The sequence below is a fragment of the Musca vetustissima genome, unplaced genomic scaffold, assembly GCF_032173495.1.
Source record: "Musca vetustissima isolate MV318-11 ecotype Yass unplaced genomic scaffold, APGP_CSIRO_Mvet_v1 utg14204, whole genome shotgun sequence".
Lineage (NCBI taxonomy): Eukaryota > Metazoa > Arthropoda > Insecta > Diptera > Muscidae > Musca > Musca vetustissima.
Genome location: NW_026882906.1, coordinates 197,113 through 224,121, shown reverse-complemented (window position 1 = coordinate 224,121; position 27,009 = coordinate 197,113). Strand labels below are relative to the sequence as shown.

The following is a 27,009-nucleotide window of genomic DNA, read 5'->3' as shown; positions in this document are numbered from 1 at the left end:
AGGAATGGTTTATTTCAAGATATTTCTGCTGTTAACAGTAGACCTATTGTCCTTAAAGATGTAAGCGGTAACAATGAAATTTCCTGTTTAGAATTAGAACATTTCAAATCGCTGCGTAGCCATGGGAAATCCTAAAAAACAATGAAAGGAGATACTATTAATATAATGTTAAGGGTCATGCCTGTCAGAGGTCACAACCTGATAATGAGGATTATGTGAAAGTCGAACAAAGCCAACTTGATTGGTATAAATCAATACTTTAAATTTACAATCCGCTGGTAATTTCTCCAGTGTTTTGACTCTTTCGGCAAGAGAATATAAGCAAGCTCTAAGTTGTTCTTCCATATCCATTAGAAATTCATCCTCCACAGATATACGCTCGGTTAATGGCTTTATTTGGAATCTATATCTTTCATAGGTCTCAACATCATCTTTGTATAGCACTACTTCTACACCATCCAGTTCGCCGGTCTTTAAGAGTTCTCTTATTGTTCGCAATACCTTGTATAAATATGTGTTTAGTGGTGGATAAATTGATGCCAACACCGGTGTATTATATATCCGTCGTTTCTTAAAGATCTGTGATGGATATACATCTCGTGTATAAAGGATGTGATTAATGAAGACTTCTATTGCTTCAATAATAATGTCATTTAAATCTGAACGAGTTTCTGCAAATTAATTGAATATTTTTGGAATATATGTTAGTATACGTACCGTTATCCATTTTCTAGACAATCTATATATTGAAAAAAAGGAACTTAAATTGATTGCTAGTGGTTAAAACATTTTTCAATTTAGTACAGCATGCCAAGCATTGTTTATGAATCCTTTACATATCAAACGTTTTTCTTTATGTGGTCCTGACCACTCCATCCACTCAAATAATTATTGGGAATGTACAACTTGACAAATTCTGAGGTGGCAAGGCAACCAGTTCAGCTGCGAACCTTTTTCATTCAAAACAAAGTATCAAGACCTATTAATAAGGTCATTTAAAAAGATCAGCTGTTCTCAAATTTGATATTTGTGAATTGACATTACATAAAATAAACAATGCCGTTTTTTATCTTACATCAAGGAGTATAAAAGGATAATTACGCCAAACTTTTAAATGTCAACGCAAACCAACTTCAAGCGTTGCTATTTAAACTTATTATTGTAAATTGACTTTCGTTATAAAAACGTAAACAAACACTACATTTTTGACATTAGACTTAAGAGAAAACAGCTGACTTTCGCTAGATGGGTGACATTATTAATAGATCTTGGTTGATGTTATTACCCCTTTTGGAGACGTAATATGAAACGAGAAACGCGCTGAGTGTGGCTGGATCTTAACTGACAAGACACACATCGCCGTTAGAATATCGGTCGGCTTCATACTCTGTGTTTGTTTACTTCTGTTTTTTTGCAAGAACTTTCGGCTTTTTTCATTATTCATTAATTCTATTAATTAGAAATATACAGTGAGTGTAAAAAGTATTTTGCCTCAATAAAAATTTGAAAAAATTCCAATATATACGTCTGAAGCCAGCAAACTAAAGATGTAAAATGACTTATGTATGATGGAGTACATTTGTGGACATATTTAGATCGTATTTCTGCAAGAATCACAGCGAAAGACCTATTGGTCTCGAAGATATCGGCCGAAATATATAATAATCCAAAAATGTTTATCACAAAAAAGTATTTTGCTTTTTATTATTATTTTAGAAAAAATTGTTACATTGGACACGTTTGGTCTTTTTATAGTTACAATTGCGGTTAACCACATACTATAAGCGATTTGACCACGATTTCATTCAATCACGGCATTTTTTCGTGGGTATTTTCTCACATTTACATTCAATACATTCTCCATCAGTATTTCATTTAATATTTGGTATTTTCTCGTCCTAATCTTAAGATGAGAGTATTAAACATAGTCATTGGGGCTTCAAAACATCCCAAATATGTTTAGAATAATAAAGAAGAGGTTTTGCAAAATATAACGCGAGGACAGAACCTTAAAAACTATAAAAACCAAAATCCGACAAACAAATTATTTAAAAAAAAATCGCGAAACTCAAAATTTTTGACTTCGAAATTTTTATGGTCCAGTAATATTGATCTAGGAACCAATATATGCAATGTAAATACCAATAAGTGGGTCAGATTCAAAGATATGAACAGTTCTAAAGCAATAGTAATAAAACCAATACATGAAGTTGGGATAAAACATCATTATTCGTCAAATCCTATTGTCTTTTGAAAAACTCTGGTTGCTGGTGGCGAATACGCATTCTATATTTTATCTCCGATTAACACCATCAGTTGCGAATAAAATGCAGTAGGGAATAAACGGGTCGATGTATTCATTTTCGAAATAAGATGTATTTCTATTGCCAGAAAACCGTCCATATATTTGAATCTGACCTCCTTATTGCTATTTTTATCGTATATTTTGGTTCCTAGATCAGTAAAAATTAACTATAAAGTTTTCGAAGTTAGAAAAATGGGGTTTCGCGAAATTTTTTTAGATAATTTGTTTGTCGGATTTTGGTTTTAATAGTTTTTAAGGTCCTGTCCTCGCAATATATTTTGTAAATCCTCTTTTTTATTATTCTTAACATATTTGGAATGTTTTGAAGACGCGACGACTATATTTAATTCTCTGATTTTGAGATTAGGACGAGAAATTACCAGATATTAAATGAAATATTGCTGGAGAATGTATTGAACGTAAATATAAGAAAATACTCGCGAAAATATGCCGTGGTTTATTGAAATCGTTGCCAAATCACTTATAGTATGTCGTTACCCGCAATGGCAACTATAAAAAGACCAAACGTGTCCTATGTAACATTTTTTTCTAAAATAATAATAAAAAGCAAAATACTTTTTTGTGATAAACATTTTTGGGTTGTTATATATTTCAGCCGATATCTTCGAGACCAATAGGTCTTTCGCTGTGATTCTTGCAGAAATACGATCTAAATATGTCCACAAACGTACTCCATCATATATAATTCATTTTACATCTTTAGTTTGCTGGCTTTAGGCGTATATGTTTGTAAATGTTCATATTTTTATTGAGGCAAAATACTTATTACACTCACTGTATTTAATAAATAACATAATACTGCTTTTAATATTATTATTAAGTGGTAATTACTTAAACTTTTAAAAGAAAAAGCGGTTATTTTATAAACTTTGTTTACTTTTCCACACAAACGCTCCGGCAATTCACAATAACATTGTTGTGACCATCGAATTCCATTGAAACTTCGTTGAAGTCCATGGAATAACACCTAACACTTGGAGTACTGCAGTGCGAACGACATCACCACATGAAATAACTATGAATCTAGAACTACTTGAATCATTTGGCCAAAATTATCCCGAGGAATTTGATGGATCGCTGGATTGCATTTCACTGGCTGTGACATGTGTGTTCAACAAATATGGAACCTTGTTGGCGGTGGGATGCAACGATGGGCGCATTGTAGTTTGGGATTTCCTCACACGCGGCATTGCCAAAATAATATCCGCCCATGTTCATCCCGTTTGCAGTCTAAGTTGGACGAGGAATGGCCACAAACTACTGTCGGCATCTACAGATAATAATGTTTGTATTTGGGATGTATTGTCGGGAGAATGTGAACATAAATACCGCTTCCCCTCACCCATACTTAAGGTGCAATTCGATCCCCGCAATGATAAACGTTTTTTGGTGTGTCCAATGCGTTACGCAGCAGTATTGGTGAAAATTGGCGAATCACATAAATGCTTGCCCCTCGATTCGGACGGTGATTTGAATATCGTGGCCTCGTTTGATCGACGCGGAAAACATATTTATACCGGCAATGCCAAAGGCAAAATAATGGTATTAGATGTGGAGACCTTGGAAGTGGTGGCCAGTTTTCGCATTATCGTTGGTACATCAAGTGCAACAGCTGTCAAAAGCATAGAATTTGCCAGACGAGGTGATGGTTTCCTCATCAACACATCCGACCGAGTTATACGTGTCTATGATTCCAAAGAAGTCTTGGCTTTAGGAAAGGATGGCGAACCGGAACCAATCCAAAAACTCCAGGATTTGGTGAATAAAACAACGTGGAAGAAATGCTGTTTTTCCGGGGATGGCGAATACATATGTGCGGGTAGTGCTCGTCAACATGCTCTGTACATTTGGGAAAAATCTATTGGGAATTTGGTAAAAATCTTGCATGGTACCAAAGGTGAATTGCTGCTTGATGTTGTGTGGCATCCGGTGCGTCCCATAATTGCAAGCATAAGTTCAGGCTTGGTTTCAATATGGGCCCAGAATCAGGTGGAAAATTGGTCTGCCTTTGCACCGGATTTTAAGGAACTTGATGAGAATGTAGAATATGAAGAACGCGAATCCGAATTCGATATAACTGATGAAGACAAGTCGGTTGACTTAAATGCCGATGCAAAATGTGATGAAGAGATTGAAGTGGATGTGACAAAGACTGAACCGGTGGCAGCATTCTGTTCGTCCGATGAGGAGGGCGAAGATGAAAATGCCCTACAGTTTTTGCCAATGGCTCCAGAAGTTGAAGATCCTGAAGATGGATGGGCTGTGCAGGATGGTCTGGAAGGCGGTGGTAGCAACTCAAAAGATACAGAATCGTCAAACATGCATGATTATGGCGATGTTGTGGCTGCGAAAAAACGTAAAATGAATAGCTACGATATTTCATTGCCGGATGCCCCAGTTGAAGAAGTACATCCATTGGTATCGAGTAAAACAAACAAAGACAAACAAGTTGGGGGCAAAAAGGCTGCAGGACGACCTAAGAAATAGTTGTAAGTTGAAGAGAATGTATACAAATAGTTTTAATGGATAAATATAAAATGTACTTGATGATCCAACTCTGTCATTTTTCGTGTTCTATTTTCTCAATTTTGTGATTATATTTTTCTGAATACTTTAATTATATAAATAACTTAAGAATACTGTTTTTTTTAATTATATAAAAAATATATAACACAGAGTTTAATAGATATTTTTAATTCCCAAAAAGATTTGCCGCCATCGTACGTTTATCGTGACACGACAAATGGACAATTTCTCCATTTGGATAACGTACAAAAGCACTTTGGTTAGCGAAACGTTTCTTACATTCCGGGCATGTTGTAAACTCGTTAATTTCAAAACTTATATTCTGTTGTTCTCGCACCAAGTCGGTGCAACGTCGTATTTCAGCCTGCAGCAGACCTTTCTTCATTTCCATATGGTGTTCATGGGCTGCTTTAGTACGTATAACCGTGTCCAAATAATTTAGCATTCTGTGAACAGGCATTTCATCTGGTAAGAACTGAAATAGACACAAGTTAGATGGATTTTCATCAATGAAGTTTCAGATTTTAAACTTACCGGCCATATTTTGCTAGGATCAATTTTGGTAGCATATTTATTCAATAGCTTCACAGCAATATCTTCATTTGGTTTTTTAAAGTCTTCGTGTAATGCAGCACCTTCATATGGTGGTTCTTTCATTGGACTGAGTATTGTTTTTAGTAGCATAAAGAATATATCCGGCTCATCATCATAATTCCTTTCACAATATTTGGCAGCCTTGTCAACATTTCCCAAAATTTGTATGTAAATTGCCAAGACTTTTTCATGTTTCTTAAGGCGTTCCAAAATCAATGCCCTTTCTTCCAACATTATATTGGTTGGGAAATCTTTCAAAACAACATCCGGTGAATAGTTAGTTGAGTTCTCCAAGATATTGTATAATTTGCCACGATATTCTTTCAATTCATCTTCTAATTTTTTCGTGGCCAAATCTTCCTTCTCTAAATCCTTCATTAGATTTTGAACTTTTTCCCGATACTGTTTAATTAAAACATTGTGTAATAATGTATTATGGTCTTTCCAAACATTAATCACATGCTCCAAATAGGGTATAACCAACTTTTTATGGTGGCTTAGTAAAAAATCAAGCACTGTGGCCCGTGGTAGATTTTCCACTTCTATAAAATCATCTGTAAATATTCGTAAGCCTTTTTTGGGATCTGCTTTAAGAACCCAATCGGAAAACTCCAATATCAAGGGCATGTGAGATGAGCCTAATTGTTGTAGATAACGTATGGTTCTCTCATAGCCAAATAAATTGGAACCTTCCTTTGTGGCCTGTGATTTTAGTAATTCCAAAGCTTTCTTATGCTGTCCATTGGTTTGGTAAAGTATAATTAGTTCTGAGATTTTGTCATGCTTCAAGAGAGTCTTTTCCGATTCCTCTAAATGGCATTGATTTAAACGCAATAGAGGAGCTATTAAGGAATCATTGGTTTGTAAATAGCATTTTAGTAGTGTGGTATCAATAATCGACAGCAACGATTTTGAGGCATTTTTGGTATCACGAAGCTTGACTACCTCTTTCTGTCTGGCCAAGGCCAAGAATTCAATTAATGCCAGCAATGCATTCTCCAAATCCTTATCTTCCAATTGAGGCATATTGCTTACTTGCGGCACTGTAGCATCGTAACTATCACTGGACGCCTTATCTTGCAAAAGATTTGGAAAGAGACGTATAACATCATATGGATTTGCTTGGGCCTTTTCAAACTCATTCATGGCTGCTGAAAATTGTTTCAAGGCAAACAATTCTTTGGCGTAGCGCATGTGAATTTGACGTATAGTTTCAGCTTTGGCTAATTCTGGTTCATCGGATATGTTCTAAAAGAATGACATTGGAAATATAAAGAGAGTATTTCTAGGAAATAGGCAAGACTTACTGTCAATTCGATGGCCAATTGGAATTTCTTTTGTTGCAGTAATTGTTGCCTCTGTACGGATATATCCACCATGCGAATACACCATAATTCAGAAATCGCTGCAGCAAAAATGGTGCCACGAGCTGATCGCACTAAATGTTTGGTTTTGCTTAACTCGGGTATGGACTGTACCAGAGTATCCTTGTTAATACCATTTGCTTCTAAACAACGTATCTCAATGCCATTGGATACACGACCCACAACAAATGGTTCATCCCATACCAGAGCTAAAAGTGGACCTGACCACATTATGGGTTTCAAAGGATTTTTCCCATTATTCGTATTGGGGGAATCAATTGCAACTTGGGCTTTTGCTTTATCGTCTTTCCGTGCCAAATATACACTTGGATCTACGGTTACCAGATATTCATCTTTTGAAAACCCAATTATGTTTTTCAACAGACAAATGCAAGGATCCATATTGTGTGATGATGATGTTACAATTAAATCATGTTTCTCAGTTTTATTATATTTAATCTGAAATGTGCAAAACAAATTATATTATGGGCAATTATCTAAATTATGTTTATACTTACATTGAATATAACATATTCATCTTTGTAGCCAACACATATCAAATCATCCACCCAACACAATGCCTTTGGTACATCTTTCAGTTCAATGCTGAAATTGGGTGACTCCAAAACATATGGCTTCCAATAGAAAAATTGTAGACGTCTTTTAATGGCACAACAAATTCTAAGGACATTGACAGTTTTGCCTGTTGTAGATTTGGTTGTCTGCGGACAGTATACTCAAGTAGTTATTTTATTGGGAATTATGTGAAGACCCATCACCTACCTTGACATCCATCGTAAACAGACTACATCCTTTGGTAAGTTCCGAACTGTGAATAAAACTGAAATTTTTCTCCATGTGACTGATATCACAGACATGAATCATGGCATCGGTTAAAACAAACAGCAAACTCTCCGCCTCAATTACCTCCATTTGGACAATGGGCTTTTTGCTGAAATTCTTATTGAACATTAACATATCCACGGCTCCATTTTCATCCACTGAGTACATAATAAGTTGGCCACTGCGTGTTCCCAGGATAACATTGTTATCTGGTTAAAATCAAATATATGAGTTTGTACATGAGGTATATAAGTGGGTATTTCAAACGTAAAAAGAACTTACCATAGGCTGCTATTGACTCAATATGAACCCCTTGCTTTAGTATGGAATGTATTTCGTATGATTGATGCATTTTGAACCAGAAATATGTATTTTCCTTCTTCTTTGTTTTACGTTACTCCCCGAAAGCATACAATTTGCAAACCGAAATTTGAATTATATGTAAATTTTTATTTTTTACTACTGCACTTTTTTTGCATTTTTCCAATAAGAATAGCTGTCTTATCTGCTTTAGCAGCTGAATTATTATTGTAGCCCAGGCAGTATTAATAATGTAACCGCATCAGCTCAGCTGTTGGTACAAATAAATGTCAAAAATGTTGTTGTAATTTAAAGCAAAAAATTAAAAATCTTAATTATAAATGAAATTCTCCCAATTTTGGAGAGCTTGTTCAGCAATACATTTATTAACATTTACTTAATGAATTTGTGTAAAAATTCATATGAATCGGTGTTGTTTTTGTAAAATATTGTTGACATATCATTGTACTACAACCGTTGTTTGTTGTGGGAATGCGCATATGCGGTTACAAATCATATGTTTCCAGTGTTACCGTTGTCAATATTTCGGTCCAAATTTGACCCGATAATTAGGCATTTTGGTACATTCTCGCTACAATTCGCTTTGAGTCATTGCCATGTGTAGAGGTAACTTATACAAAAGCGCTAAGGATAGCGTTAAAATAGCAATTTTTATTTGCAGGATTTGTTGCTACAACGTAGCGAATTCTTTGATTTGAAAATTTATAATTGCTAACGCGCGATTTGTACTCTTTTCAATTAATAATATTTCAAATCAGCAGATTTGAAATATAGCAAAAAAAGTCAAACCTTTCACAAAATTATGTTGTATTTTTTTCTGGTTCCCTATATATAGAAAAGCTCAAATTGTATTATCGTATTTTTTATTTCAAATATAATGTGTATACAATTTTCCAACTGTTCTACATAAATCAGACATGTAATATCGAACTTGACACGAGTATTACAATATAATCAAATCAGCTGAGTATTGCAGTTACCTTGTATAATTATACCATGATCAGCTTGAGTTCTCTGTTTGCAGAAATGAGGACGAAATAACCAATTTATTAATATACTGATAATTTCAATATTATACCCTTCAAGAAAATATATAAATTTTAACTTGTAATTAAATTAAAAAAATATATAACAATCATTATTGTTATATCATATTGCCCAGTGTTTAGACCTTACGGCTGTAAATACATTTCACAATTAAATATAAATTTCATTAAAATATAAAAGGGAGGGATATTGGGCTACTAAAAAAATATTTTACCAATTTACACAGGCGATTAATATAACACTCGGCAACCCTATTATAATGAAAACAGCTGTTGCTGCATCTGCAATTTTCAACAGTGGTGGGAATTTTGGTTTGCCGAAAAGAGCATTCCTAATACAATGTTTTCCAAGTCATACAGTTTGTTTTATTGCTTCAGATATTCAGTCGTTCGTTATTAATCTTATCGTTTATTCTATATTTATATTTCAGTGGGTTATTTTCCCCCTATTGCTACAATATAAACCTTTGTGGCAATTAGTTCATTTGCCCTGCGGTTCAATTGTTCATCTGAGCTACGCAACACAAATTCTCAGTTTATTGTTTGTTTTTGTTTTGAGTTCAGTCAGTCAGTCAGGTCATCGAAAGAGAAGTTGGTGCTAGTGGGAAGATTTCGTAGACGTCTGTTATTTTTAATCTAATTAAATTATTTTGAAACATTGCCCAGAAAATAAGAATAAATGGGTTGTCCATAAAATGTGATACTGTCAGAAATAAAATGACATTAAATCGTGCACAGTAATGAGCCTCATTGTCATTGTTGTTGTTAAGTAATTTCATGTAAACGTACTTGTGGCTGATAAATCCAAGGGAGGGTGGATCAAAGAACTCCTACTTATCAGCATTTTTGTTACTGTTCTCAGCATTGATTTGTTGGTTCTAAATCATCGAAACCAGTGACGAGCTGACAAAGGAATCTAATTCAAAATGGACAATATGGAGAAACATTTTATGCTGCTATTGAGTCCAGAAGAGCGACAGTTTCTTAAGGTTTGTTTTTGATTGTTTCAACATTATTGAATAGATAACAACCTTGGGGTTTGGAGTAAATTATCGTAGATGGGTGTAAAAAAGTGCATAACACAATATCGGAGCCTTGCACTTGGCTTGATAAATTTTAAATACAGATTATTAAATAAATGTTTTCGAAACGTATTTTTTAATGTTTACTTTTTAATAACGAATTACAATTACATACATATATAAATATTCAAACAGTGTAAAAGGTGCAGGTAAAGAAAATGTCATTCCATGCTGCATTTCAATGACTCTGTGGTTAAAGTTTTAGTACATATTTATAAACGGTTTACCATGATTATCTGGTTAAATTTACATGTGTATATACATATGTCGTATTGTTGTTATCATGTAATGTAATATACAACTGTGTCATTCAATGTAACATTTAAATTGATTATTAAGCAAAATTTGTTTATATGGGCATATTTTTCTATTCACTTTGAAATGCAAACAGTTTGTCTCTATACATCTGATAATTATGTATTTTTAAAGTTATCTAATAATAGATTTGTTTTTTCATTTTCACTTACAGCAATATTTACAAAATCCCCAATTAAATAATAAAACCCTGCTGCAAAATAAACCTTTCCGCCTATTACAAGATAAACCATATCCGGTACTGAACATATTACTTTTACAGCCACCACATGTTTTGGTACACATAAAATGGGCCATAATTAAGACCTTTGAAGAAATGCTTCGAATTGTTGCAAAATCTGGTATTACATCCAACTTTTTAAAATTTCTTATTCGTCTACCCGATGATATACTTAATGAGGCACTACAGGGCGAATTAAGAGAAAAATTTAAGCATTGTCTTGACAACAAAAACAACTGCCACATGCAGGAGGAACTATATTTATCATTATTATGTCGCAAAGATCAACACTTGCTGTTCGACATTATGGAATATTTAAAAGAAACACAATGGCAATATTTTCAAAAACCTTTGGGTAGTAAAGAATTTATACTCTATCATGCATTGAAAACAAAAATTCATTTTATCTATCCAATGATCAAGGAGCTGAACGTGTTTAATGATATTACAGATGGAACATTAAGAAATAATTTAATTATTTTAAAACTGGTACATGAATTTTCCACAAATGTTTCACGCAGTCTAAATCAATTGCCTCATTTGGATGCCATATTAGAGTCGATGGATATGGAAAATGTGTCTGAAGAATTATTACCCGTTTATACACTCTTCTATAAAGATTTTAAACGTTTATCGATATTATTGCACTATGTGAGCACATTTCCAGAATCAATTACAGCCAACATAAACGTTGAAGAGATATTGGATTCCACAAACATTTTGGCCATAATGAATAAACACAAATTACTAAACTCGTACGAGGAAGCTAAGGACTTCTTGGAATCGTATTATACATGGCAACAAAATTTAGCATTGTTATCCCTAAAAGAAAACGAGACAGATACATTATGCTGTTATTATATTTTATCAACTGTCTGTGATATCATTACCACAACCACCATAGAAATGGATGAATACTATTCATCCAAACTACGAATCCTCAATTCTCTTTTACGCCAACTCAAAAACTTTGAATTGCTTTGTCAAGTCATGGAGGATATACTAAAATGCATCTATCTCAGATGGGAACATTTTCGCAGGGATGACAAACAAAGTAGGTTTCATAAAAAGTCATCCGGTTCCTCATACACTGATGATGACATTATCCAAGATTCATCCACGAAATCTTCTAAAGGAAATGATGCCAAGGCGAATTTGAAAAGTATGAAAACTGGTTTTATATGTCGCTCTAAATCATTTACAAGTCTATGCAATTTCTTGAAGTTATATATTACCAAAAAACTTCATTCGGCCGAATACAAACTGTCTGCACTGGAAATCAAATGTCGTTTTTCAAATGTACTGGACACAATAACGGATTTACTGTGGAAATATGAATTTTTCGAAAAAATGGAACGGTCACAAGATCAAAGTTTGGCCAATGACACCTACGTACAGTTTGAGGGAGATAATTTGATGCGACTTGTACATTTTCATGTGGACAATATGAATCGGATATCGAGTGATGATGAAGATATTAATTTGATCAATGAATATACATTGTCACGTCGTAAATCGATCAAAAAGAGACGTCGTGCAACATTTAGTGGTAACACGGTAGTTCCATCGGCGAAAGGATCTGGCGAAGATAAGACATTACTACAACATCGTTTACGTGCCAGTATTTTATCGAATTCTGTGAAAATATTGCCGACATTGGATGTAGCTGAGGAAAAGAGTGTAGTGCCAAAGCTGTTAAGTTCCTCCGAACGATTGGCAATTTTGGCATTGTCATTTCGTCAATTCCACGAAGCGAAACAAATTATTGAGGTATGAATGAATGTAATTTATTTAATTAGTAACTTAATATTCAAAATTAGTGATCAAATATTTATATTGTAGAATTTTCCAATATTGGAAAATTTTCGTGATAATAATAATTCACAATTTGAGGTTCTTCCCATATTATATCCCCATATGACACATGCATCCATGTTAAATACAACTGTAGTATCTGTAAAGGAGAAAATAATAATATTTTGTATAAGATAATATTTTGTAATATACATTTCTGTTTTTATAACGAAACAAGAAATATATCTATGTGATATACATACATTACGTATTAGACACAATTGTATTAACATTATTTTCTATAGGCCAAATAGATTTAAGTTAATTATTTTCTACTTTGGCTCTGTTAGTAAAAATATATATAAAAGAAATAATTGGTTGTAATTTAGGACAACCTTTTTATGTATTAAGCTACCAAGATTGGTGGAACCGCGAATTATTGGTATAGGGGCACGTTTCTTAGATTCAAAAATGTGTGTTTTTTTAGAAGAATCTTGTACAACAGTATCTACAACTTGTATTCATTTATTTCATTTCAGAATTTCAATTTACACGATACTCAATTAAATGCCGAATTACAACATATGGAACAACAAATTCAAGTTAAACAAAAACTAACAGCAATTTACGATAACTATCAGCAGCAGGAGAAGGAAACACGCAATACCATTGAGCCGATGCCAACTGTAGAGCTTATACGCAATGTTGCTGCAAAGGGTTTTGAAATATCTAAAATTATCAGTATTATTGATAATTTTGCACAAATGCAACGTATCAAACAGTCTGAAACGATTAAGGACCTAATAAAGAAACACAAACAAAATCCGCAATATCGATTTCTTTCACAATTCGAGGAGGGCAATTTAAATGCTGTCATTATTTGTGATTTGATATTGAGTATGCCATTTAATCGTGATATAACTACTAGCATTCTAATGGTTATTAAACGCCATCAAGCCATACAGTCACATTTTAATGAAATCGAAACAATGGTCGAAAAACTACAATTACCCTCCAATATTGGTCCATTGCATTTTCTGGAGAACATTGCCGATTGTATGCGAGTGCAAAGTGATAAAACCATAAAGGATCTTTTGTGTGACAACATATATTCCCTAAAACCTCAAAAACTGTCTAGGGAAATGGCAAAGGAGCAAATATTCCATGAAGTGTTCCACAAGAGGTCCAAGGATCTAGGTCGTTGCGAAGACTTAAAATCGCTAATGCCTCAATTTGCTGCCTTAAAATCGAAATATAATTATTATCAACGTTTCTGTAATTATGTGCAGCATCTTACAACGTTGGTACATCTACGTGATTCCAATTGTGAATATCACATTGAGCAATTGTTAAAAATAGATGTCTGTGATGTGATAGGTGAATTGATATTTATGCGAAATATGACACCACTGGAGATTGAAGCCAATGTAACGGCATTAAATTTGAATTTAGTTCATGTTATTGCATTGAATATATGTCCGGAAATATTGGGTAAAAGTTCGGCCCAGAAACGTTCTATACCACCACAAAAGGAATCGACTATACTCAATTATATTGCCAATTGTAATCGTTTATTGGTTTTCCTGTTACAAGGTATCATCAGTAATGGAGAACATTTTGGCAACGAATCGGTTGCAGGGGTCAATGAAATACATTCGGGATTTTTAGGAAGGCTAATAAATATGCCGGAAATAGCTAAGCTGTCATCATTGTATGGTGGGAATAAAGTAATCTCGGCACTTCGAAGTGATCATGTTAGTATCAAATTATTGGATGAAATTAAATCGAAGAGAAAACAATTGGAGTTGTTGCAATTAGAAATGGGTATACAAGGTATGTCTAATAAATATGTTATAATTTTTTATAGTTAATAAAATTTGAACTAATATAAAAATATTTAAACTTTTTTCCTTCCAGAATCTCGACCATTAAAATTGAAACGCATGGACTGCCTTATTGTAGACCTAATACGCGAGGATCCTAAAAACATTTATTTGTCTTCCAAAATCCATGACATAGCCATACGTGCCAAACTTATCTATGAGAATTTTACTAAAATCGCCACAATACGTTTAGCCAAAGAAATAATTGAGACTACACTACACCATCGATATGCCGCCAAGAGAATACCACAAGAACTACGAGAACAACTCGAAGTAACTTTAGCCGATATAACAGTATATGCTCAGGTCTCCGATGTGTTACTATTTGAATCCTGGCCTCAGGCATATGATTTTGGTTTGAGAACTCCTACGACGATTTTTGAACGCTTGTTACAATTGCGTTTATATAAACTTTGCTACAAATGGTGTAAAGTGGTTAAACTAGACCAATTTGTGCCGCAGCGTAAACAATTTCTAAACATTCTGCTTGATGCCCTATTGAATTTGGTCGACGAAGATCAAATGGATAATTTCGAATTAAACGATTATGAATACTTACTACAAATATTGGAAACATTCTTTCCACCAGATGATTGCAAAAGTTTTCTTAACTTAAACAAGGACAAATTGCGCTGTATGGTTTTGTTAAAATTTGCTATTGAATATTTGGAACGATCAGCTCCAGTGGAGGAGAAAAGTTATTTTCAAAATTATAAAATTTCAATAATGATATTTGAACAACTACCACCATGCCTACGTAAACTTTGTTGGAGCCTCCTAAAGTATCCACTGTTAATTGTCGAACAATTGATTATGAATGCTAAATTTGAGATACTAACAAAGGTTTTAACCTCCGTCCGGCAGGAGTTAACGAGAAAAGATAGTGAATACAAGAAGTTGTGTTCATTTTGTTACGACAAGAATGGTAATGTTTATAATATGCAAGTTAATGCTCCGAACACTCCACACAAAGTTCGCTTCCAGTTGGGCTCCCACGAGTCGTCAAATGTATCCGCCTTTATTTTACTCAATTTTAATCTCTATCAAAAGGATCATTTCATAACAAATGATTGTATTGATTTGCTGTTGCGGATATACGCTACAAAAGCCTTGGACTATCAAATCTCGGATACAAATTCAACATCGGAACCCTGTTCACAGAGTACATGTGATATGCAACAATCTTTGGATTCGTTATGCGGTGCCTTTCAAATGCCGTCTCAGGCCCCGACTCGTGGCGAATGGATACGCGACGAGGATGCTACACATTGTATGTGTTGTCGACGTTCCGCATTTTCTATGTTAATTCGTAGACATCATTGTCGCCGTTGTGGTCGTGTTGTATGTTACTCGTGTTCCACTCATCGTATGCGTATTCCCGAACTCTACGAAGATGTTGAGGTTCGAATTTGTAATGATTGCCAACGTTTGTGTGAGGACATCAGTCAACGTAAGGCAAATCGTGATAGTCAAATTGAAGATTCACAAAATGTTGCAGAACAGCGTGTGCGCCGCAAACCAGATGAGCGCTTCAAATGGAAGCTAAGTGGTAATATCACACATGACAAGGTATTGCGGGAGGAATTTTGTTATGAACATGCTCCCAGTGTGGCGTTATGTCTATCGATATTGGAATATCATTTGGATAAGCAGAAGTGTGTAGATTTGCTATTATTCCATTGCCGAAAATTGGAAAAGTTAATGATACCTAATCCGGAAGTTGATTATGAATTGGTGGCAAAAATGATGAATTGCTTGGCTTTGGCTGCAAAGGTATTTTATGTCTATCAGTGTCTATCTATACTTTTTTGGTTAATATGTTTGTTTCCTTCCAGGTTCGTGGAGCATCTGCTGAATTCGAAACGATTCGTGAACATTCCGAAATAATAATATCAGTGGTGCAGAATGGTTGTGAGTCTCTAATACCACCCGATCCACTTAATAATCATGGTTTACGCAAACTTGCCGACTCATTGGTGCAGGCTGAACGATGGGATTTGGCTTTGGAGGTGCATTTAAAATGTGGTCTATCTACGGCTGGAGTTATGGCAGCACATGGCCTTTCATGTATACGTGCTGGGTGTTTTGATACTGGTAAGTACCTCTCTTTTAAATACTCTTGAAATAATATGATCGTATTTTGAAAACTTTCTAAAATGCATGAATATATTAGCCCGTGAGAAATTTTATCATTGTATGCCCAAACTAACCAATGAAACAATAAATGTGGCAATAACAAAGGTTATTTTCAACCCCAACATAAATGCAAGTGCGGATAGTGTGGAAAGTATACTGGCACTAGCTAAAGATAATGACATATCTGTTATAAAACGTCCACACAATGGTCCCCCCTTGCTGCAGGAAATTTTAAAACTTATTGAATCTCTGCCCTTTAATAAACCCCAACCAGAGACTTTGCAACGGGCTTCAATTATACGCAGCTCAAATACATCATTAGCATCGTTATTGTCACGCAAAAAAGAACCCTACGTTAAGCGTATGAACGAGCCAGCATTAAATGTTCTCAATACCTTAGCCAATTTGAAACGTATAAGCAAAGGCCAATACGCAGCAGGTGGAATTAATGGAAGTGGTAGTAGCAGCACTCTAGCTTCAGGTTCACCTGCTATGCTGCGCAAAGAATTATTCCGCAAAACACGTGGTTTCGAAGAATGTCTGTATTATTTATTAACTTATGGATCTCACACTGATATTATACAATTTTTGATGAATAACAATGATTTGATGGCTACTTTGAAATATTATCTTCTCCAAAAACTTGATGCTGACATTTTTATTCAACACATTTTTATGGATTTGCTAAGAAAGGGTAAAATTGTCAATCTCATAAAAATGCTAACAGATTTTGATAGTCGTTTGGTAATATGGCAACCGACGCTGTTGCAAACTTGTCGTTATTTGGAAACACAAAATCTTTTGAATTCCCTATATGAACTACAAATATTACTCAAAGATCCCATTCGGGCATCGATGACCTGCGTGAAATTCTATACCATGGATTGTGAAAATTTCCAACAACAACTTTTGAATGCTCAACATTTACACAATGCACGAATGCATTTGCAATCGGAATTGGATAATGCCCAATGGGAGAAAATAAATTTATTACCAATGGGAAAATCGACTAGAAGTGGTAGTCGTCGATCAAGTGTATCAAGCACAACGGGCTCGCTGGGAGGTGGGGGAAATTTCTTTTTGCAAATGGATGCCAGATCATTGAATGCTCACATAAATACAATACAAAATCAATTAGAAGTTGCCAAATTTTTGGCCAAATGTGAGGTGGAAAATTGTTCAGCAGATATGTTGATAACCGAGAAGTTTTTAAAACAGGTAATTATTTTTTCAAATTATTTTTAATAAAAATAACCAATTTCCGTCTATTAGCTGCGTATTGAAACATCAAAATCGTTACCCACCTTGTTCGATAGAAATCCAGAAAAAATACAAATTTGCATTTTAATTTTGTTATGTGGTAAAAACATAGAAGAAGGGTTTGGATTAACATACCGGTAAGAGATTTCACGTACATCTCAATATTAATTGTGCATTAATACCTCTTTTCGCTTAGAATTATTCAACACTATAAATTACCGGCCTTAAAAGTGTATGCGGCCAGCGCCAAATATTTGGCACTTAATCAACGTCTTCCAGAAATTGAAAAGCTCATCAACTGTATTACCAGCAACACGGGAACTAATAATCAAGATATTGATGAAATCCTAATGGTGGCCATTAATTCGGCTGTTAATAATCATGAAACCGAAACCAAGACCATTTTAGATAGTTTAACGAAGAAGATACACAATGTGGAAATGCGTATTTCGGCACACATATATATTGGTCAATTGAAATCGGCCTATTTGTTGGCTAACAAATACGAACGTATTGGAGATATTCGCAAAATACTAAGACAAGCAGAGGCCACCAATCAAGTGCATATAAAAAAGTTGTGCGAAAAGAAACTGCAAATGACTTTGTCGGGTACAAGTCAAACGAAATAATATGTGATATATATGAAGAATATTATTTTTTTGTTTGTTCTGTTTTCTAAATATATACGTATGTACACTTATACAATATTCGTATTATTTTATGATAATAATATTTCTTGTTTTGTAATTTAAATCATATTATATAATAAATAAAAACATATTTTTATATACAAATATTTTAGTTTTTTAATTTAATTTAAATTACTTATAAACTAGTAACCGTCGGTAATGGACGTGAGATTCTTTTGGGCAATGACTGTCACCTCTGTCAATTCTACAACATCTATAGGGCTTTGACAATAAAAAAGTTCATTGAAGAAAAACTTTATTTAGGGAGAAAATTCCTTCATACTAATAAAAATAGATTTTTCGCCCATCCACTTCTTTTGGAATAATATATTGCACATACGACTTTCACCAAGAATCGAACAAAAAATAATAATAACAGCATGGGAGAAGCAAATCATGTAAACTGTTTTATTGACTGCGTACTCTCAAATCTTGTATCCATTATTTTTAATTCAGTCATAGCCTTGATTTTAACATTTTGTTTTTATTTTGAATTAATTTAAATCATAAATTACTAATAAGTTATTTACACTGTATTACATTTAAACATAACCTAAAATATTAAAAACCGCTATTTACAAATTACTAAAACAATTTAACACAAATATTCTGCCAACGTCCTCGACTTTTTACGTTTCTTCTTCATCATCTAAAATACTTTCAGCATCCATTGAATCATTACACACCGACAATTCGGATTCGGTATCTTGCCTGCTATCATCTTTTAAATCTCTAAGCTCTTCACGTTTTATATTATCACAATCTTCATCATCGGTTCCATCTACTCTAACTGTTGTTTGATCCGTATTATTATTTTCTGGTACTATTTGTGTTTGTCGAAGAAGGGCCAATCGCTGTTGGGTCATTTCTAAATGATGCTTACGCCATTTTATACGTCTATTTTGAAACCACACCTTGACTTGAGCTTCGGTTAGCTGTAGTGTGTGCGCTAAGTACAAACGTTCGGGACCGACCATGTATTGTTGTCTCTCAAATTCAGCCTCTAAACGTTCCAGTTGTTCGGGAGTAAATATAGTACGTACTCTTTTGTTTTTCAATGAGGATTTTTTCGAATTATTATCTGAAAATTAAAAAAAAGAAAATATGTTAAATTGGAACATATGAATGTAGATTATATACAAATATATAGTATGTCAAAATTATGAATATTTATAGTTCTCCAATGGTTATTGCAAGGTTTTTAATCCGAAAGACCTTCTGAAGGTTTTAGTATTTTATATTTTATCTTTTCAGTAACATTAACTTAGTAAGAATTTGCAGAGAGTAAATACGATTTTTCCCTCTCAAGAGCGAAAGGAGAAGGGTAAACAAATTTTGTACAAATTATTGTGTAAACGAGCGAATCTATTATAATATGTATTGATTATAGATATATCTTATATATAGAGGAGATATATATGGCTTTCCGTTTATATAAGTCTTACAAATAGAAATTGCTATGGAGAACCATTAGAGATCTTATTATTTACCATATATAACAAATTTACTTTATATTCAAAACCTAAATATCTATTCATTCATTTGTAACATACCAGCTTTCAATTTTTCACGTTGAAAACTCAAATTCGACTGATGTGCGGCAGCATGTTGTTGGTGTAGTTGTTGTAGGCTTTGTAATGCCGATGGTGCACCTGGTACATTGGCGGCAGCAGCTGCAGCCGCGGCTGCTGCGGCAACAAAACTATTCGCCCGAGAATGTTGCTGATGAGCCATAGCCGGTGTTGTGGCAAATGCTGTTCCTGTCACATTAACCATGGCCGAGGGCAGATAGCGATTCATTAGAGCGTTGGCTGCAGCAGCCGTTGCAACTGGAACACTATCACAGTTATTATTTACATTATTTGCCGCTGCTACAGAGGTCATAATATTGTGGCAAATATTTGATGATGACGAGGAGGAGGATGATGAGGAAATTCCTGATTTATTTAGATTTAAATTTATAATATCTCTGTGGTTATTATTATTGTTGTTGTTAAGGTTGGCATGGGTCAAATGGTGTGGATGATGATGTTGTTGCTGCTGCTGTTGGTGTATTGGTAAATGTGGTGGGGGTTCATCTGTATTTCTTTGTTCGGGGGTGGTTAGATTGTGGTGCTGTTGGCCATTTATGTCATCATGGCCATTGACGGTTTCTTCGTTGTTATTGTTGCTGCTCCTGTTACAATTTGAGCTACCACCATTTAATGAAAGGTTAATCACATTGTTGCTGTACTCTTTGCCCGAGCTCTCCATGGCACTCTTTTGTAAACCCAAAATGGCGGCTATTGTAAAGGATTTGCCAGCATCAAGGGTTGTATTTACTGTTGCCGCTGCCTCCTCTATTAACTGTTGTGTGTGTCTGTGTGTGGGGGTGTTATGTGTAGTGGAATGGCGCAGGTTGGGGTTTGTTGTTTGGCCTTCGCGTGGTGAATGTATGGGTGAGTGTAACAGCTGCTGTTGTTGGCTTGGCGAATTATGAGAGATCAAATGTTGGGCTGCTGCTGCCAGTTGTAGATGGTGGGTGTTGTGATGTTGATTCGCTAATAAGGCCGTGGCAGTTTGTTGTGGCTGATTATGGTGGTGCAAATGTGGTTGTTGTTGCTGCTGCTGCTGGTGAAGATGATGGTGGTGATGTAGGGTATGTTGCTGTTGTTGAAATTGACTGTGACTATTTGCAATAGTTGTCGCCAAGGTATGGGCATCCACCACATGATTGTGCGTTGCCTGTGAATTGTGCAGAGCCAGAAAATGGGACAAAGGATTCGGATGATATTTCTGTAGCATTCTTGTTTATAGAAATCCTGTTGCTTTTGTTAGTTCTGTGGGTGCGGTTGTGTGTGCAGCATATGTTTGGTAACTCCGTCCAGCTTTGCGCTCCTGTTGCAGCAATTGTTGTAATGTTGATGAAGTTATCCGTAGATAGAAGTATTCTGTTGGTATTTAGTCTTTTGGACTGCACGACGTGTCTGTTGTTGGCACTTTGGTGTCAGTTTTGCATTTGAGCCCAGCAGCAAAATAGCTCCATTAGTTAAGTGACAATCTTTGGTTAATAGTTTTGGGGCCAGCCAGATAGCCAGCTATTGTTGCGTTGTATTGTCGTTCGGTCAATGGTCTTAGCTATTGTTCCATGTATATATGTATGGCCATGGTGGCTGCAATCTTTCTATATAAAGTGTGGGAAATGCAAAAGAAGAAGAGAGAAGAAAAGAAAAAAGTTGGACATTAGTTGGATGGCGTTAAATACTGTTGTAGGCATTTTGTGGCTATTCGTGGCAAGTGTCATCCGATATGTAATTGTTTCGAGTGTAACAATTAACCTAAACCAGGCGGAAAAAGAAGTTAAATTTAAACTTGGTTTATGTTAGTTAACTAACGATTTTGTTTCTTTTTTCATAAAGAAAGTTTAGGGTAAAAGGGGATTAAAAAAATATATATTTGAAATACTAAAAAAAAACAAACAAAAAAATATTAATAATAAAATAAATAAATAAGAAACTCATTGTATAATTAGATCACAAAAAAATAAATTAAAATATTCACATGTCCGACATCCTCGTAGGGCGACTATATATGTATACATACGAAAAGTACTGTATTTATTATTTTTTTAATATATCTTTTAACGGAAAACCAGACTGTACATTAGAATTGCATTTCCGTTTGTAATACATATGCCACACATAAAAATCCCTTTCCCATTTTAGGTATGGTGAATGGAATGTTGAAGGACCTAGCTGAATTTCCCAACCTAAGTTTTACATTTGTTTTTTTTTTCTTTTTCAGGTGATCAAAACACTTGTGACAGCTATTTATCATGGCCGCATTTAAAGGTACTAACCGATTATACATATTAGGTGTCTACTTCATCGCGAGGGGTATAAAAATCGGGTCGACCTTTATGACGTCTTTACTAGTATTTTGTGAAGTATGACATTTGCAAAATAAATTCAATTAGGGCAATTCCGGATAATTCAACCTCGAACTTCATGAAGTTCTTGTTCCACCTTATTATTTAAACCACAAATAGGAATGCTGAAACATTAGACGTAACATGTGATTCAATTGCACCATGTGGTTGTATGTCTGACTAAATTACACTCTCCACATCTTCATCACATTTCTTTTCGTCCCAGAGTGCAAATGCCTTTTAAAGTACTTGAAGATTTGCTGTGTTGCCGTTGCATGGATAGTTTATAAATGTGAGTAGTAAGTGCCGGCATATACCCTGCCACATATATATGTATGAACGTATGTATTGTACCACAATACGTAACTACTCCCGTAGTCGTTGCAATTGAATCACATTGTCATCACATGGTAAAGTGTGCATCTTAGGAAAATATATATTGAATTAACTAAATGAAGATGTGAATGTGACATTTACTATGATAACGATGTGATAACATATATTTAGTTTATGTACATTAGGGTGTATATGAGACATAAGGATGAATCTTAACAAAAATGTTTTATGTACAAAAATCAAAGTTTAAATATTTGTATTTTTTATAAATAAAAAAATCGTATGATTCGAACATCGTATTATTCAAACATTTTTTAAGTTTTTTACCTCCTTTTAAATACAATATTCTTGATTATGTAGTAACTTTTATCACTTTCCATTTTAAAATAATCTTCTATTAATTAACGAAATTTAGTACCTCTTACACATTAATATTAGTGTTAAAGGATATTCGCTCACATGATTTGTCCAGTAGGTTCTAATGTCGTCATATTACGAATTAACTTTATCAAAATGAAAATGCACTGCCATGATTATGTTGCTTTCCAAACATTCAAGTGAACTTCATATAAAATAGAGTAAATGCGACAACGAAATGAAGCTATCACATGACAATTATTCACCTCACATAAAGTATGTTGTTGGCTATTCTATGAAGTGCTAATATGCTGAGGATGTTGTCATTCAAGAAGACTACAAATGCAGTGGACCTAAACTTGCAGGGGCAACAACGACGATAACAGTGACACATAATTACGGAAGTTGCGTGTATTTAAATGTCACATCTTTACAAGCGTTTCAAATGTTCGGAGTATTCAGTCATGTCACATTTAAATTAAATATCACTATGTATGTTTACATGTGATTTGATATCTAATAGAGTAAATGAGATACATTAATTTCCGGTCTTTATTTAACATAACTAGTAAAAGGAAATGTATATCTAATAAACTCAAAAGGAAAAAAAAAATCAGGGAAAAAGAAATCCATTATTTTTCGGCAGATAACTGTACTGATAAATTTCGCGTAAAGTATAGATCAAACAATTACAGATTTATGCTCGTTGGATGGGTGAAAATCGACTACTACAGTTTTTTGCAAATAGCAGGAGTAGGACTTCCATGAGAGAGGCATTATGAAGTTACATTTAAAATGACAACAAATCATATAATAAAACGGTGCATATTTGGCCCAAATGGGACATTGTTAAATAAAGTCCTATATTTCATATAAAAATAATGGATCTCTTTTTCTTCACAGGTTCATAGGATATCCCTAGCAATAACCAAAAATTCAACTAAAGAAGAAGTAATATATCTATGTATTGAAAATCGCCCCAATTTTGGGAATACGTAGGACTAGGGGATCGGGACTCAGTGTTTCGTTTTTTATTTATCGTAAATAATGGGTAATGGTTTCATTAGGCAAATTTGAGCTTTGATATTCGTGTCACAGATATCAATTCGTCAATCGTTTGAGTTTTTGAGACGCTCCAAAAATGCTCTAAAACATACCAACCAAGATTCCGGAATACCAAACTACATAATTCGCCTAGGACTATCAAAATACCTAAATTGGGGAACCGTGAAAAGATATACCTGCTTTAATAAATATATTTTTATGGGTGTGCACTAGGGCGAACCAAATTTTTTGTCGATTAAATCTAGCCTCTAGGATGATTCTATGGGCAATTCAAAGTAACTTTGGTGAGGGAACCATAGGTCTATACCGATTTTCGAGTCTCCCACTTTTCAAAAAAAAAATTTTTTTCCTATAACATCATTTTGACTCAAAAATCGATTTTTTATTCACCGTTATATAATCTTTGTATATGGGGGGTTCATGGGTTCGAGAGGGCGTTTCATACATATTTTAACTATTTTTCGTGTATTTTTCTGAGAAAAATTACAAGTTTTTATGTAAAATGGGTCAAAAATCGAATTTTGATGTTATAGGAAAAAGTCATTTTATATTTATAAGAGAGTTTTTTAACTTACTAAGAACCCGTAATTCCAAATTACAATCTCTTCACTCATCTGTATGAATGAATCGACATTTTCTTCTCAGCAATCTTACGAATATTTCGAGATGTTGCAAACAGAATGTCAAATTCAATATTCATATTACAATTAAAAGTTAAACAAATATACTGCAGATTAACCATAGCAAATAAATTGAATAGGAATAGGAAATGTTGATAACGGAATTTTGTTGGGAAAGAAATCCATTATCGGTTACAAAATATCATTATTTTTTTATTTATTTAATATGAACCTACATCTTCTCAAGAATGCCTCATTAAACTTTCAAGTGAAATCTCAAAACTCTTGAAGATATAGCCGATTTATTGTGTTAGCATCAAACGACGGCAACAGTGTTTCTCAAACTTTAAACGCGTTTTTGTTGCAATAGTATTTTTACAATTGGGCGGGCATAATAAATCAAAAACTAGCAATCCAATCGGTTTCAAATTTTAGCACGTTATTCTGGACATACTTAGAAATCGTATGAACTATGTTCCAGTGATCGGCCAATCATGCCCGTCATCGAAAAAAAAACTAACATCAACATGACAATATTTTGTCACTTTATTTTCTTCTTCTTTCAGTCTTCAGATACATGTATGTACAGTTGCAAGTCTTCAACATAATCTTTAATGTACTAAAAATGATCAATAATTGGTAAACTTTATAGGGTAGCCCCCATATTACAGTACCTCCCATAATTCAGTATTTAGGACAGCTGAAGCGCTTTTTACATACGAATTGGCTCTAATTTGATATTTTTGTTCTCATTGGGTAGAAAATATACCTAACAAAAATGATCAATTATTTGGTATTTTGGGATTCTCATGGGTGTCAAGTCGTCCTACTTCAAAATATTAATACCGGTCCATGTTTTGAAAAATCTCCTATATAAAGGTGCCAACCCAATTCCAGTATATGGAAGATTTTAATTACATTCCCGACCAAAGTAACTGTAATTTAGAATTGTGGGGCTATGGAGGCTGACATATACACACTGGTGGCCAAAACCAAAGCAACTAAAATTGCTAACAGTATAAATGTCCTGTAATTTATAAAAACTTATGGTGAAAGTTTTTCAGAAATAAATAGGTAATTTATTCACATTTAAATAACAAAAAACATAAACGCAAACTTTATTTTGAAATAAAAAACTTCTTTTGTGGAAAACTAAATTCTTCCAATTTTGCTTGGTCAAAACTATAGCAACTTTTTGATTTTTTTCTTTGAAATAAGTAAATTTTTCTAGTAATCGACAACATAATCATCCCTTTTGATTTTGATATCTATGATATTACAAAAAATGTTCTTTAGGGAGACGACCTGATGATTGTGTTGGCCATTATAAAACCCCTGTTATTTGAGGTTATATCCAACGTGGTTATCGTTGGATATAACCTCAATTCCCTCGAAGCCTTGAATGGGTTGTTTTTACTGCTATGGCAATGTGTTAATCAGTAAGAACGGATGTTATTTTGCAGCCTTCCTCCGTTATGAACGTTCACTGCCGATTTAGTTGCATAAAACCGACATATAATTCCATATCAAATTGACCGATTATGTAATTGGCCAATACTATGATTTCTATTACTCTTCCTTCTTCCTACTTTTAATAATTTTCGCTGAATGGACGTTCTTCTACAAATGAAGAATGCCTTTTATATTTTTTTAACTAGAATTCCGATACAGTCCTAGGAGTGTATTGGTTTTTGTATATATATTTTTAATAATATACAAATACGTAAACTTTAAGCTATGTTAAAAATATTACGGATGAAAATATATAAGAAAATATCTATATTTTGTATTCTACTTATATTTATATTTTATACTTTTTATATTTCTATTCTATAACATCTATACTAAACGTTTTTTTTATAATTACAAAATTATTTTGAGTGAAATGTATTTACAAACCTTTTAGATAATTCTCTTTTCATAATCCATGAATTGGGTATAATCCAAAAAATACGTTGATGATAAAAATGTATTTTAAATGTAATTGTATTATTAGTTCATAAAAGTAATGTTTATTTTTTTAATACGCCGTTTTTATAGCACCATACACACACTAATAAAATTTTTGATAAAAAATCCGTCGGCAAACAGCAAATAACTTCCTTCCGTTTTACAACATTTACACAATTGTTTGGGGAGTAAAGAAAGAGAGCAGCTAAGATTTATTTATTTGTATTTGCTCTGTAGTTGAGTGAAGTCCTTTGCCGTTAGTTGTTGATTTTTGCGGAACATAAAACGTGTTATCACGAGCTTTTCACATTTGTAACTGAACGATTAAAATATTTGCTCAGCATTAAAAAGGCATCATCATCATCATCGCAGCAA

The 27,009-nt window shown here is 33.9% G+C and overlaps 5 protein-coding genes across 5 annotated transcripts; 2 read left to right on the top strand and 3 right to left on the bottom strand.

The window, feature by feature from the left end:
• Positions 1–9: 9 nt before the first annotated feature.
• Positions 10–727, bottom strand: LOC133329631 (DNA polymerase zeta subunit 2). The gene is made up of 3 exons (XM_061538106.1): positions 718–727; positions 199–671; positions 10–131 (listed from the first exon to the last, which is right to left on the bottom strand). The coding sequence occupies exons 1-3, from the start codon at positions 725–727 to the stop codon at positions 15–17; spliced, it is 600 nt and encodes a 199-aa protein (XP_061394090.1). The 3' UTR covers positions 10–14.
• Positions 728–3,338: 2,611 nt separating this feature from the next.
• On the top strand, positions 3,339–4,814 carry LOC133329636 (retinoblastoma-binding protein 5 homolog). Its single transcript, XM_061538112.1, has one exon. The coding sequence runs from the start codon at positions 3,344–3,346 to the stop codon at positions 4,811–4,813; it is 1,470 nt and encodes a 489-aa protein (XP_061394096.1). The 5' UTR covers positions 3,339–3,343; the 3' UTR covers position 4,814.
• A 171-nt stretch (positions 4,815–4,985) lies between these two features.
• LOC133329642 (vam6/Vps39-like protein) lies at positions 4,986–8,012 on the bottom strand. Its single transcript, XM_061538118.1, has 6 exons — positions 7,936–8,012; positions 7,594–7,862; positions 7,329–7,532; positions 6,754–7,269; positions 5,387–6,694; positions 4,986–5,327 (listed from the first exon to the last, which is right to left on the bottom strand). Exons 1-6 carry the CDS (start codon positions 8,003–8,005, stop codon positions 5,019–5,021), a joined length of 2,676 nt encoding a protein of 891 aa, XP_061394102.1. The 5' UTR covers positions 8,006–8,012; the 3' UTR covers positions 4,986–5,018.
• A 2,721-nt stretch (positions 8,013–10,733) lies between these two features.
• LOC133329629 (zinc finger FYVE domain-containing protein 26 homolog) lies at positions 10,734–18,345 on the top strand. The gene is made up of 7 exons (XM_061538105.1): positions 10,734–12,407; positions 12,971–14,264; positions 14,349–16,087; positions 16,150–16,408; positions 16,488–17,668; positions 17,723–17,847; positions 17,907–18,345. The coding sequence occupies exons 1-7, from the start codon at positions 10,734–10,736 to the stop codon at positions 18,337–18,339; spliced, it is 6,705 nt and encodes a 2,234-aa protein (XP_061394089.1). The 3' UTR covers positions 18,340–18,345.
• Positions 18,346–19,028: 683 nt separating this feature from the next.
• LOC133329628 (homeobox protein B-H1) lies at positions 19,029–21,202 on the bottom strand. Its single transcript, XM_061538104.1, has 4 exons — positions 20,404–21,202; positions 20,312–20,336; positions 19,953–20,270; positions 19,029–19,480 (listed from the first exon to the last, which is right to left on the bottom strand). Exons 1-4 carry the CDS (start codon positions 21,181–21,183, stop codon positions 19,029–19,031), a joined length of 1,575 nt encoding a protein of 524 aa, XP_061394088.1. The 5' UTR covers positions 21,184–21,202.
• Positions 21,203–27,009: the final 5,807 nt, after the last annotated feature.

Coding starts and splice junctions, on each gene's coding strand:
- LOC133329628 (XM_061538104.1), bottom strand. CDS start 21,183: ATGCTACAGAAATATCATCCGAATCCTTTGTCCCATTTTCTGGCTCTG. Junction 20,271..20,311: donor TCCTCATCATCCTCCTCCTC/GTCATCATCAAA, acceptor TGACCTCTGTAG/CAGCGGCAAATAATGTAAAT. Junction 19,481..19,952: donor ACGTGAAAAATTGAAAGCTG/GTATGTTACAAA, acceptor TTTAATTTTCAG/ATAATAATTCGAAAAAATCC.
- LOC133329631 (XM_061538106.1), bottom strand. Junction 132..198: donor CACATAATCCTCATTATCAG/GTTGTGACCTCT, acceptor ATTGTTTTTTAG/GATTTCCCATGGCTACGCAG.
- LOC133329636 (XM_061538112.1), top strand. CDS start 3,344: ATGAATCTAGAACTACTTGAATCATTTGGCCAAAATTATCCCGAGGAA.
- LOC133329629 (XM_061538105.1), top strand. CDS start 10,734: ATGCTTCGAATTGTTGCAAAATCTGGTATTACATCCAACTTTTTAAAA. Junction 14,265..14,348: donor ATTAGAAATGGGTATACAAG/GTATGTCTAATA, acceptor TTTTCCTTCCAG/AATCTCGACCATTAAAATTG. Junction 17,848..17,906: donor GGGTTTGGATTAACATACCG/GTAAGAGATTTC, acceptor CTTTTCGCTTAG/AATTATTCAACACTATAAAT.
- LOC133329642 (XM_061538118.1), bottom strand. CDS start 8,005: ATGCATCAATCATACGAAATACATTCCATACTAAAGCAAGGGGTTCAT. Junction 7,270..7,328: donor ATGAATATGTTATATTCAAT/GTAAGTATAAAC, acceptor TGCACATTTCAG/ATTAAATATAATAAAACTGA. Junction 6,695..6,753: donor AATTGGCCATCGAATTGACA/GTAAGTCTTGCC, acceptor TCATTCTTTTAG/AACATATCCGATGAACCAGA.